General features: G+C 42.6%; 1 protein-coding gene across 1 annotated transcript in view; it reads left to right on the forward strand.

Annotated features, from left to right (window-relative positions):
* The window catches only part of DISC1 (DISC1 scaffold protein), a 352,017-nt gene that overhangs the window by 138,046 nt on the left and 199,600 nt on the right, over positions 1–14,371 (forward strand). Inside the window, 1 exon segment of the mRNA XM_065588994.1 lies at positions 6,190–6,292. Coding sequence (XP_065445066.1) covers positions 6,190–6,292 — 103 coding nt within the window.

Below are 14,371 nucleotides of genomic sequence, written 5' to 3' on the forward strand. Positions count from 1 at the left end.
CGTAAGAGCCTTTGGTGAGGAACCTTGTCAAAGGCTTTCTGAAAATCTAAGTACACTAGATCCACTGGATCCCCTTGGTCCACATGCTTGTTGACTCCCTCAAAGAATTCTAATAGATTGGTGAGACATGATTTCCTTTCCTAAAACCATGTTGACTCTTCCTCAACAAATTATGTTCATCTATATGTCTGACAATATTGTTCTTTATTATAGTTTCAGCCAGTTTGCCTGGTACTGAAGTCAGGCCTACAGGCCTGTAATTGCCGGAATCACCTCTGGAGCCCTTTTTAAAAATTGGCGTCACATTAGCTATCCTCCAGTCATCTGGTACAGAAGCTGATTTAAATGATAGGTTACAGACTATAGTTAGTAGTTCTGCAATTTCACTTTTGAGTTCCTTCGGAACTCTTGGGTGAATACCATCTGGTCCTGGTGACTTATTGCTGTTTAATTTATCAATTTGTTCCAGCACCACCTCTAATGATACCTCAATCTGGGACAGTTCCTCAGATCTGTCACCTAAAAAGAATGGCTCAGGTTTGGGAATCTCCCTCACATTCTCAGCCATGAAGACTGATGCAAAGAATTCATTTAGTTTCTCCACAATGGCCTTATCGTCCTTGAGTGCTCCGTTAGCACCTCGAGCATCCAGTGGCCTCACTGGTTGTTTAGCAGGCTTCCTGCTTCTGATGTACTTTAAATAAAAATTGCTATTACTTTTTGAGTCTTTGGCTAACTGTTCCTCAAATTCTTTTTTGGCTTTCCTAATTGTATTTTTACATTTTATTTGTCAGTGTTTATGCTTCTTTCTATTTTCCTCTCTAGGATTTAACTTCCACTTTTTAAAGGATGCCTTTTTGCCTCTCACTGCTTCTTTTACTTTGTTGTTTAGCCACGGTGGCTCTTTTTTGGTTCTTTTACTATGTTTTTTAGTTTGGGGTATACATTTAAGTTGAGCTTCTATTATGGTGTCTTTAAAAGTTTCCACGCAGCTTGCAGAGATTTCACTTTTGGTGCTGTACCCTTTAATTTCTGTTTAACTAACCTCCTCATTTTTGAGTAGTTCCCCTTTATGAAATTAAATGCTACATTGTTGGGCTGTTATGGTGTTTTTCCTGCCACAGGGATATTAAATTTAATTATATTATGGTCACTATTACCAAGCAGTTCAGCTATATTCAACTCTTGGACCAGATCCTGTGCTCCACTTAGGACTAAATCAAGAATTGCCTCTCCTCTGGTGGGTTCCAGGACCAACTGCTCCAAGAAGCAGTCATTTAAGGTGTCAAGAAACTTTATCTCTGCATCCTGTCCTGAGGTGACATGTAGCCAGTCAATATGGGGATAATTGAAATCCCCCATTATTATTATTGAGTTTTTTTATATTAATAGCCTCTCTATTCTCCCTGAGCATTTCACAGTCACTATCACCATCCTGGTCAGGTGGTCAGTAATATTTCCCTAACGCTATATTCTTCTTATTAGAGCATGGAATTTCTATCCATAGAGATTCTATGGTACAGTTTGATTAGTTTACAATTTTTACTTCATTTGATTCTACACTTTCTTTCACATATAATGCCACTCCCACACCAGCACGACATGTTCTGTCCTTTGGATATATTTTGTACCGTGGTACTACTGTATCCCATTGATTATCCTCATTCCACCAAGTTTCTGTGATGCCCATTATATCAATATCTAATTTAATATGAGGCACTCTAGTTCACCCATTTTATTATTTAGACTTCTAGCATTGGTATATAAGCACTTTAAAAACTTGTCTCCTTTTAGCTGTCTGACATTACATGATGTAATTGAATGGGACTCTTTTTTATTTGATTGTTTCTGATCAGACCCTGCCTGTATTTTATCATTTTCCATCCTCTAGTCCTCACTAGGACATAGAGATTCTCTATTATTAGATCCTCCCATAAGGGATGTCTGAACCACGTGCTCCTCTGCGCCCAAACACCTTGCCCTGCACCCTTCCCTGCCCTTTCCCCTAGGCCCCGTCTACTCCATCCCCCTCCCTCCGACGCTCGCTCTCCCCCATCCTCACTCACTTTCATTGGGCTGGGGCGGGGGGTTGGGGTGCAGGAGGGGTTGCGGGATGGGGCTGAGGGGTTCAGAGCATGAGAAGGGGCTCTGAGCTGAGCCTGGGGCAGGGAGTTGGGGTGCAGAAGGGGGTGCGGGGCACAGGATCTGGGAGGGAGTTTGGGTGCAGGAAAGCGCTCAGGGCTGAGGCAGAGGGTTGGGGTGTGGGAAATGGTTCGGGGTGCGGGCTCCGGCCAGACGGTGCTTACCTTGGGTGGCTCCTGGAAGTGACTGGCATGTCCGGCTCCTAGGCTCAGGGGTGGCCAGACAGCTCTGTGTGCTGCCCCTGCCTGCAGACACGACCCCCAGCTCCCATTGACTCTAGTTCCCGGCCAATGGAAGCTGTGGAGTTGGTGCTCGGAGGGGACAGCGCACAGAGCCGCCCGTGCACCTAGGAGCCAGAGGGATGTGCCAATTGCTTCTGGGAGCTATGCAGAGCCAGAGTAATAAAATAAAGTATTGTTCCTGACAAATTTCTGGGTTTTTCCTGAATACATTTTTAAAATTTAAGGTTATTTCCATTCTGTTGGTTTGCCTCTGCCGCTCCTTACAGTAGGCAAAGCCTATCTGAGGCTTGGGTCACTGCACATGCTCCCACCTGTTATAGTTCTTCACCATTGCAAGAAAATTATTGGATAAATTAGATGGAATACAGAGAAGAAAATAAAGTGGACTATCTGGAGACTGGGAGAAATTAAATTATGTACAGCAGTGACTAGAAATATATGCATTACAGTTTCATAGGAAGATTTAGAAAGGGGTTCTATATTAAAAGGGGCAGCTTGAAGGATAATTTTATTGGCTAAAAGAATAGCTGGCCCAATTATGATTAACAGATGCTTTTAGCTGAAATAAGGGATATATGTAATAAATAAATAAATGGAATGAGTTCTAAGCATTAGTTAGTTTTATATAGTTAAAATAAGCCTCCTGGATGCATATGGTGATAGTCTTACAATAGGTGGGTGCGATGTATAATTAATTTCCCAAGAGATAATCCGTGTGTGTGTATGTAACAGACAGCAGTGGTATTTTTGTCTGTTTATATGTACATTGTATTGCATCACTGAGGAAGGCAGTGCATCAAGGAGGCTGGGAAAGGCAAGCAAGCCTTCACCTGAAATTTCAGTTCAACTCCATTTTCTCCAAAGATGGCCAGTGCCTATTTGCCTAATGTTGTACACTAGGTTCCATCCACTTCTATGGTTTCCCTCCTAGTGGTTAGAGTCTATAACGTTGGCTCCGCCTAGCAGTAAGAGTCTCTGGTGGCAGCCCTGCCAAGCCGTAGCGGGTAGGGGTAACCAGCCCTCCCACTCCACTGGCATCTGACCCAGGTGCTGTCTTGGCCACTGTAAGGAAGATGCCCGCTATCTGTGGTCCAACTAACACCCTCCCCTGGGTCTCTTCCTATCGCCTTTTCCTTCCTTGGGGCACATAATAGTTTGTGGTTGTCCCTTGCAATGCAGCCAAGGGCCTCTGAAGGCTGGAGAGGCCCAGCTTCATGCCGCAGTCTTCCTCCTACAGATACTCCTGGCGTAACCCCTCCATAACAGTGAGTGCAGGTCTGTCTCTCTCCACCTGCCACCCTGCTGTGCTGAAGAGACTCCCTGGCTGGCCCCAGAGTTGTTCTGCACCCCTCCTCCAGTGTGGGATTTATGTACCCCATTATAGTCATGTTAGGCAACTGCTTGATGATTGTCTTTAAAGCCAAGCGTGTTGATTGCCACACTGATATGAACCTTTACAAGAATGTTTTGTTTTGTTATTTTTTCCTTTGGAGCTCTAAATTCTGATAAGTAGAGCTTGGAAAATGTAAGAATGGTAAATTACTTATGATCTGCAAAAATTTTCAGAAGTGGTAATGTACATTAAATATAAAGTATTGTTTGTTTTCTTATCAGTTTTCTCCTCCCTCCATCCCCCATACTAGCTATTGTCCTGTGCTTTGGCTTTTCACAGTCTCTCTGGCAGATCCAGTTATATTTTTGAACCTGGAAGTTGTGACCCAGGGACTTGGTGCCAAATGGCAAAAGGCACAGGAGGTGCATATGGTTTTACAGGAATACTGTGGGTTAGATATATGCATAATAGTTCACCAAAGGGTAACATGTGAGGTCGCTGCTGAGAGCCAGTGGCTCACTGGTCATCATAATCCTTGCAAAATGTACTTTTAATATGTAAGGAATTATTAATTGTGGAAAAATTGGAAAGAGTCCAGCAGAGGGCAACAAAAATGATTAGGGGTCTGGAGCACATGACTTATGAGGAGAGGCTGAGGGAACTGGGATTGTTTAGTCTCCAGAAAAGAAGAATGAGAGGGGGGTTCCAAAGAGGATGGAGCTTGGCTGTTCTCAATGGTGGCAGATGACAGAACAAGGAGCAATGGTCTCAAGTTGCAGTGGGGGAGGTCTAGGTTGGATATTAGGAAACACTATTTCACTAGGAGGTTGGTGAAGCACTGGAATGCGTTACCTCGGGAGGTGGTGGAATCTTCTTCCTTGGAGGTTTTTAAGGCCCGGCTTGACAAAGCCCTGGCTGGGATGATTTAGTTGGGAATTGGTCCTGCTTTGAGCAGGGGGTTGGACTAGATGACCTCCTGAGGTCCCTTCCAACCCTGATATTCTATGATTCTATGAATCTATACTAAAAATTATGATCTTAAGGTCTTGGAGTTTAGGCAGGTCACCAAGAGGTGACATACCTCGGAAATGTTCCTTTCAGGCAGGAGGTAACAGATATCTATTTTCCTGTCTGGTCATTTGGGTATTATTTATTGTATGTCTATATGCATACTGAACCCTTCCAGGCTAAATAAGAGATTGCAAAATCTACAAGATGAAATGGACAGCAGGAGGTGTCCTCTTTATGAAAAAAGACAAAGGACTGTTCTGGTATATCTAGTGGGGGCAAAGAAACACACTGAATCCTTCACGTAGAAGGCAAGCTGACAGCATGTCAGCCTCATGAAAGGAGGGTTGCAGCCAAGGCTGGGTATAAAACACTGAAAGGAGTTTGGGTGAACCAAACTCTACAAGACATGAGAGTGTTAATTAAGTCTGGGATCTAGAATGTTGCCATTTGTTTCAAATACTTCTTGCTGTTGTTTGAATCGCTGTGCTTTGTTAAATAAACTTATACTTGATTTCACTATAAACCTATCTAAAGCTATGTGTTAAGTGGAGAGGTGATCTGAGGTGGACCTGGGAAACTGGAGGCCACTGTTTCTTTGGAAAAAAAAGTGAATCTGTGAATACTGTGAGTGCCCACTGCACCACTGGCTGGACACTCCAGGGAGATGCTCAGAGGGCTTGAGAATGGGACTGTGCCTATTGCTAACTTGTAGAGAGACAGTGGGGCCTGTGAGGCCTAGAGGGGAGTGCTTGTGTTGCCTGTGGCCAATGGAGTAGGGGAGCTGACTCCTGGCAGGCACAGACAAGGCTTCCTCAAGCTAAGGGCGGGTGGTAGCGTGGTGCTTCACAACCTTGAGAGCTCCAGGGAGGTGTCACAGAAGTCTTTCAGCAGAAAACTCTGCGCTACATACTGATGCAGTAGCAGCTACTGAATATGAAACTAATGTCTTGAACTACTGTAGGCTCTCTCCATTGCCCTCCCATAGTAGTATAGCAGATTTTGATGTTTCAGTTAAGAAGGGGTATGGGAAGTTATTTTTGATAAACAAATTACCTGTACATTTTGTGTTACTGACTCTTAAATCCCAAACCTCTTTTTAATTCCACTGGTTACCAGACATCATTATTGAAAATAGGCCATTGGTGCAAAGTTCATAATCTTGGCCTTTTGCTTAAACACTCACGATATCTACTACTGAAACATCCTCTGTGTTGGTTCTCTCATGTAGATAGCGAATACAATACTGTTTTCTCGTTTTTATATTGGAATGTGTTGCAAAGCCAATGAATTCTGATACATGTCTTTATAGACGTATCACACATCACTTTTTATTATTTTTTTTACCTTATGGTAGAATGTTATGTCATGTCTGGAAACTAAGAACATTTGAAGTCCTATTTAAATTGCCTTTATATCTTTTCATGAATGAATTATATATCATGGCTGTCTGCCTTAATTTAGGTTTGTGCAAGTCAGAAACTATGCAGTACTTTGAGGAGGAAAGTGAGTGATATTGAGACCCAACTACCAGCTTTACTTGAAGCCAAAATGCTTGCTGTATCAGGTAAGGTTTACGTGATAAGAGATATGATGGTAATGACTTTAAGTTTATACTAGCACCGGACATATTCACACTGATTTCCTAGAAAGGAAAGATTCCTTGTGTAATTACCACAATGTCTTAGAAAATGTTTAGTGAGGGGGATATGTAATAGTCATACTGAGAATGTGGTATCTTCGCCATAGTCCAAATGTATAAATATGTGATTAGTAGATTTCCTGACTTTTACACGTTAAAAGTACCTACCACTCTTCAGTATCAGAAGAGCCATAAAAATAACAAAAAGTATAATAATTACGTGGATGGGTTTTAAATGATACCGTAAAATGGAATACAATAATTGGTAGCTTCTGCTATTTAGATCATTAAACAACTAATGTTGGCAGCAAAAGAGCAATTTGGTCCTTGGAAGCACTTGTGCATATTATTTACAACCTGTAAAACACTGAAATGTGAATACAGAGCCTGATTCATGACAGGGTTACATGCCACTTATTTGGGATTACTGCACCATTTACTAGGGAAAAAAGTCTAAGCAGAATTTTGTTAAAGAGCTGGCTTTTGTAGTTCAGCAAGTCTTTCCCACACATGTAAGTAGATACCTCTCCATTAGGCACCTGCTACAGAGGACAAGCCAAAGTAGAGGAGGTGTGAATTCAGGCAAAAAATGTATTCAGTCTTGCACCAAATTAAAGGAAGAGGTCAGTGTGTATTTTATATGTGCCAAAAGGACACACATGATCTGTGCTCTCTTAATTAGAAGCTATAGTACTATTTACAAAAGCATACATAATTTTAGAATAAAGTATCATGAGGCATCACATGTACTGTTTTCTACAGCTGAATAATGTAAAACTTGAATGCAGACTTCATGATCAAACAAAACCCAAATGGAAATAATTAGGGTCCTGATCCCTGTAAGATGCCAAACATCCTCAATTTCCATAGTCTTCCATGAGGCCCTTACAGACTACAACCCCGTATGTTTTGCTTGGGTAAGGATTGCAAGGTCAGAGCTGTAATGGATTTTCTTGTGCATATGTTAAAGAAACATGGATCTTTGTATTTTTTGGAGCCACGCGCCAGATTCACCAGTATTCTCCAGCTGCTTTGTGCAAAGTAGCCAGAAACCAGATTTACAGTTCTTTGTGTTGCGAGAGTGAAGAAGCCATAAAGAACTGGTGCATCAGATTTTGACACTTTTAGAAAATAAAATGTGTTCATCAAGTGAAATCTTCCGTAGCAAAGCATTTTGTACTAGTTTTTAAAAGAGGTTGCTTAGGGTTCAGCAAGGGATGCAAGAGACAATTTAATGCCTCTGTAAACTGTCTTCTCAGTGCTATGAATATGTTGCTTTTTTAGGAGTGACAGCACTGTTTCTCAGCAAATTACCATTTTTTCACTCTGGCCCTCTGAAAAGCTCTTCTAGTTCAAGAGTATTTCAAGGATTTTATAAAGTGTTCCTTCATTTTCCCCTTCCCAGATGTCTATATTTTGCTTTCATATGCTGGCAGGAGTGATAACTGTTAACCTCTGACAAAACAGGAGCAAATTATTCTGAAGTTTGATATTTGACAGAATAATCTGTTGGGTGCAATCTTGCAATCCTTACTGAGACAAAACTCCTATTTACTTCAGTGGAAGTTTTCCATGAGTAAGGATTATGGGCTCCAGTTCTGTAAGTTTGTGCTGTACTCTTCCATTGGCTCTTTTTGTTTTTCTGCACTGGCAGTGTTTGTTTGATATGTGTGATTCATGTGACTTGACTTCTTTGCATTTCTTTACTAGTGGAGTTTTGAAGATTAATTTTTTTTCGAAGGTGTAATAAAACTTCGTAAAAGGACAGAAACCTGACTGCTGTTGCTAATGTCCAGTCATGAGGCATCTGACTAGAGATTTTTCTTTATGCAGTTGTGCTCTAGGGAAAAGAAAGAAGAACAGAGGTAGAAAGTGAAAAGCCTTTGACACTGTCAATCTGAGGAGTATCTTTTCCCCTTTCCCCTCGGGGAACATCAGGTCAACCCATCGGATTCCTTGGGTTGACCTGGTGGCCGGAAAGCAGTTTTATTTTCTGAATATGAGCCAGTTCCTGCAAAGTGCTGAGCTTAGTGTAAACCACAAATCCCACTGAATTCAGTGGGAGGTGCTGTGTACCCTCAGCCTCCGCTGAAGTCAGTGGGAGAAGTTGAGGGCACTCAGCACAGCATCTTTGCAAGATTATGCCCTATGTGATGTGTTGCTACTGTTTGCTTTCGTTTTTACCATGGAGTAACGGGGATCTGTGAGCAACAGAGTGAGACAATTTAAAGTAGAGAGGAAACAACATTATTTTAATTTTTGAATTAAGTGTGGATGTGATTTGATGACTTGGATGCTGTGGTTCTTCTGCTGATTTATAGCTAAAGTTTGATATGGCTGTTGATAAAACCTGCATACTAGTTGAAGAGAAGAAAACTAAATATCCTACTTACTGTACACTCTTTAAGATATGGCAGGAAAGAGGCGGACATATCTGTAATGGTGGGTATTGATCCACTGTTTCTCAGTGTACTGACCTGGATAGTTTATTTACCATTCTTCTTTTCTCTTCTTTCAGATTTGTTAGCTTTGCTCTTTCATATGTGTGTGCACAAAAATGTAGCCATGCAGCCAGTGGGGTTCCCAGTGGAATCAATTGGACTCCATGGTTCCCATTTATTCCCTGTTTACTTTCCCATACGCCACACACACACCATTTGGTGCTAAATCACAACAATGTCCCCACTAGCTAAGTATGGGTGGTTTTGCTCTTTCTGGAATCCATAAATACCACTCTGACTGTCAGGCAATGTGATTATTTGGAAGAACTGCAGTGTGTTCTTTTTCTCAGAAAATGAACAACATGCTTCTTTAGAGTACTCTCAGCCTTTGCTGGCTTGAGCAACGAGAGACCAGACTCCTCACAGGGCAACATAACCTGTTATTAAGTTGTCTAGAGAGTTTGTATTAATTGAACTTTTTTCTCATCTGTAAATAAACTTCACTTTTATTTCCCCTTAAGTTCTTAGTTTCTTCGTTGATGCATGCACTTGGAGGACTCGTAGATAAAAAGTTACTAGAAAGAAATAATTAAGGGTTTCATATAGGATGATGCCACACTATTTGAAACATGTATTGCTGTAAAATATTCCTTGTGGGTCTTTTATGTGCAACTCCAAAAAGCATTCAGTTTTTGTTACATTGTGAGGAGAAATATTTTGCTTCCAGCAATAGGTATACTATGGTAAAGTGCAGCAGTACTAGTTTAGTATTGCAGGATATGCATTATTATAGTCCTTCAAGAATGTAGCGTTACCAGAAAAAATTGAGAGACTAGGCTATGTGCAAATATTCCCATATAAAACAATGCAGGGGAATGGTCCGTGGTAGTTGTCGCTGTCCCAGCCGGGCATTGCCATCCGAGTCACAGCACCAAAATTGTGGAAGAAAACAAAGTCCTCACTCTGAGTTTAAAGCAACAAGCCAGAGGCAGTTTTATTACGAGCAATTGCAATTGGTTGGGAGAGTACACACAGGCAGAGATTTCTTTACCTAGGCAGGTCTCCGCCAGATAAACAACTAGGACAAGCTTTTATACCTTTTGTTACATACAGTAATCAACAGCTGCATTTTGTTTATACATATTCCTTCCTGATATATTACTTTTCTCAGCAATTTTCTGCTACAGTCTGTGTTTCATTCTTATCTAACACAAGGTCAAAATAACCTTTCTCAGTTTTTTTCCCACTCACTCAGGCCCTGCATTAAAGTCTTGAGTTATTAAATAGAAGAGTTAGCCTGACTCTTGCTCTTCCTGGAAGACTAAGATGTCTTTTCCCAATTTCCACAGAGCCTTGGCACCGTTCACCATCTTCAGTGCCAAGGAAGAAGCAGAAGTCTGAGAGAGGACATTCCCCGACCCTGAGGTTGACAGGGGATGGAGACGTTTGCAGAGTGCGACCTGCACCCTGACACTCCGTGACTCCAGCAACCCATGCAGTGTCATTGACTTCAGCCCTAATGTGGGTGCTGTTGAGCCTGGCACCGGAGGGTCACCGTGGTACCAGCACTTTGGCGGTACCCTCCACGCCGGAGGCATTTGTCACAGTGAGAGACCTATTCTCAATATTGGTACTCATGTCTCTGGCTATATAAAAGCCGATGATGTTGGTGCCAGTGGGAAGGAAAGAGCAGACTATGGTGGTACTGAGGTCCTTGTTACCGTCTAAAGGGAAACCGGCAATGATGACCCAGCCCTGATTTCCTCCTCTTCGGCACTGCTCCTCCATGGTCTCCAGAGACTCACCGGAGTCAGAGTCATATGCTTTGAGCAGGAGCTGGCACCGGCATTCGAGTTGGCACTACCCTGCAATGGACTCGTGTCAAAGTATCCCATCAGCTGCGTGGCCCCTGGACAGTCGTAGATACCAGTACAGTGGCCCTTCTGGAGTCCCTGGGCTTTTCCCCAGATGCAAGGCCCCCAGTCCAGACACTCCTACTCGGTGGCCTCCAAGGCAAGAGCACTACTGCCATTCTGATCAGAGCCTGATCAAGGCTCTGGTACTGAGGCTGGCACTGATTATCAGGAGCCAGCACCACGAGACCCAACTGATATCCTTTGTTACAGACGCATCAGCAATGGGCTGGGGTGCTCACTTGGACTCCCTTAGAAGTCAGGGCCTTTGGTGTCCAGAAGAATTTTCTCTACACATCAATGTCAAGGAGCTCAGAACAGTCCACTAGGCTTCCCAGGCATTCCAAACCCATGTGGCAGGCAAGAATGTGTCAGTTCTCACAGACAACACAATGGAAATGTTTTATATCTCAATTCACCTTGAGGCCTCCTAACTACCGGGAACATAGAACGAACTAGCGGATCACCTCAGCAGATCCTTCTCCAGCCACCCTGAGTGGTCCCTTTGCCCAGATGTCGTAAAAGACATTTTCGAGAGATGGGGAACACCCCACATAGATCTGTTTGCGACAAAGCGCAACACAAAGTGTCTCCATTTCTGCTCCCTCCTGGGCCACGGTCCCAGATCTCTTGCAGATGGTTTCCTTCTTTCTTGGACAGGACATCTTTGTTTCCTCCTATTCCATTCATACACAAGGTCCTGCTGAGGATCAAGTGAGAACAAGCGTGAGTCATCCTGACGGCCCCGGCCTGCCCCAGTGCGCCCCCCGCCTTGCATTGGTTTGCCACTCTCCTGGATCTCTCTGTGGAGACACAAATCCTTCTGCATCTGTATTGAGATCTAATCTCCGATGACCATGGCCGTCTGCATCACCTGAACCTCATGTCCATCCATCTGACAGTCTGGAAGCTCTATGGCTGAACTCTGCAGAACTAGCATGCTCTGCTAACAGCAACTTGGTCTGGCGTAGGTCTGCAAAGTCCTCCTAGGAAGCAGGAAGCTACCCACTAGAGCTACTTACCTGGCAAAATGGAAATGTTCTCTATCTGGGCTTCCCAGAAGGGTGTCTCACCTACGCAATTGTCACCATCTTTCATTCTGGAATACTTACTACACTTAAAACAAGGTCTAACCATGGCTTTTGTTAGAGTCCATCTGGTTGCAATCTCAGCCTTTCACCCCTATGACATTTTTAATGGTTTTCGCAAGGGCCTTGAGAGGTTGTAGCCCCATGTGCGACACCCAATAGCCCCTCCACCCCCCGGGACCTCAACCTGGTTTTATCAAAACTGACAGACCCCCTGTTTGAACTGTTGGCAAATTGCTCCCTGCTGTACCTGTCCTTGAAGTTGACCACCTTAGTGGCCATCACTTTGGCCAGAAGAGTTTAAGATCCGTACCTTCATGTCAGAGACACCTTACACTGTATTCTTCAAGGACAAGGTCCAATTGTGTCTTCATCCATCTTTCCTTCCAAAGGTGGTTTCCCGGTTCCAGAGCAATCAGGCTATCTTCCTACCAGTTTTCTATCCAAAACCACACGCAAACAGGGAAGAGCAGAGACTCCGCTTGCTACATGTTAGGCATGCTCTGGCTTTCTACATAGAAAGGACCAAGCTGTTTCGGAAAACTACTCAACCATTTGTAGCCATTGCAGACAGGGTGAAAGGTCTTCCTGTCTCAGCCTTTCATTATGGATCACGTCATGTATCCTCACATGTTATGACCTGGCAGGGGTTCCTGCCCCATATGTTCTGACAGCTCATTCTACAAGAGCACAAGCGTTTTTGGCAGCGTTTTTAGTGCAAATGCCTATCCACGACATATGTAGAACAGCAACTTGGTCATCAGTACACACATTTACTTGTCATTGCGCCATCACTCAGCAGGCTAGAGATGATGTTGGATTTGGCAGAGCAGTACTAGAGTCAGCATGTCAACTAAACTGTGAGCCCTCCACTTGTACAACTGCTTGAGAGTCACCTACATTGGAATGGACATGTGCAATCACTCAAAAAAGAAAAACTGTTACTAACCTTTCTGTAACTGTTGTTCTTCGAGATGTTGCACATGTCCATTCCAAGACCTGCCCTCTTATCCCTCTTCAGAATTGGCTGAAAAGAAGGAACTGAAGGGCCATGGGGTTGGTGGGGCCCCTTATATCAGCGCTATGAGCATGTGGCACCAGAGGGCGCCAGAGCCGACCCAACGGATACCACTGATGCAAAAATTTCTGGCAACTGTGCTCGGGGTGTGCACACGCCTACATTGGAATGGACATGTGCAACACATCTTGAAGAAAAAACAGTTAAGGAAAGATTAATAACCGTTTTCCCCCTGCGTGTCTTCCACTGTAATTTTGGAGAAATAGAATTGTCTCCACAAAACATTTTTACTTCCAATGAAATCAGCATTTTCTGACAGAAAAGTTCCCTGTCAAGGAATTTTTGGCCAACTCTGTTCAGAATGGACATTCACTCTAAACTAATGGATATAGAAAAAAGATACAGTTGAGATCAGAGTTGGAGAGGATGCATATGTACTAGTGAATCTGCAGGCCAAAGTCAAGCAGTTAAGAGGAAAATATGGGGTAGAGTTTTAAAAAGTGACTTAGGAGCCTAAGTCATATAGACACTTTTGAAAATTTAACTCATGTTCTCTACAGTTGGTGATCTGGAGAACTGTGAAAGAAGGAACAATGTGAAAATAAAAGAAAGGCAATCTTATGTTATTAGTTAAGAATGAGGACATTTTAAATCTTAATGCAGTGGAGGAAGTAACGACAGATAGGGCTCGCAGTCTTCTCTCTTCAAGCATAAAAATTGTTGCAGGGACATAATTGTACACTTAGGCTACTGTCAACAAAAAGACCTCTTGATAGAAAAGGTTAAGATTTATCAGCTAATATACTGAGGTTGTGCAGAAAAATAGTCAACTGAAGAACTGCAGGAGGAAGGAGGGGGAAATACCTAAGATACAGATGCAGTTTCTGATTCAAAATTATCTTGTCCTACAAGAATACAACCATTATGAAAGATCTAAAAGAAGAGAAGTATCTTATTCAATCTTTCTGGATACTTGTAGGAAAAAAATACTGAGTTGCCAAGGAAGGACATTGAGGATGAGCAAGAGAAAAAGAAAATAATTCCCAAATAAATGCAAGGATCTTACTTGAGATGAATAATCAAGACAAGGCTAAATAAGGTTGACTATAATCAGAAATGACATTTAAAGCAGGAATCATATGTACATTAATGGGCCATTAAAGGGACACTAAGACACACATAAAGAGATGCAGAATATTCAGTTATTTTACTAAACATATATTTAGAAACTAATGATTAGATGGTTTATGGGAAAGCTCCCTTGAGGGTGTATGCTGTGTTAATTGGTTTAGTGGGCATGATGTTGAGGGGCAGCTATCTCAGGTTTTAAATCAGATACACCCTCTAGTGTAGATTGGCATCCTCTCTATAAAACTATTCAAAAAGTGCTAATAAACCCATTGGCAGATGTTTTCAATACTACATTGATAGGGAAGAAGCTCACAGCATCAATAAAAGAAGCATTTCTACTAATCCTCCCTAAGTCAGTAAATGTCTAACTGTCTGGATATCCTACTAACTCATCTCTCTCAATCTCCCAAGGC

This window comes from Chrysemys picta, chromosome 3 (assembly GCF_011386835.1).
Source record: "Chrysemys picta bellii isolate R12L10 chromosome 3, ASM1138683v2, whole genome shotgun sequence".
In the NCBI taxonomy this organism is placed as follows: domain Eukaryota; kingdom Metazoa; phylum Chordata; order Testudines; family Emydidae; genus Chrysemys; species Chrysemys picta.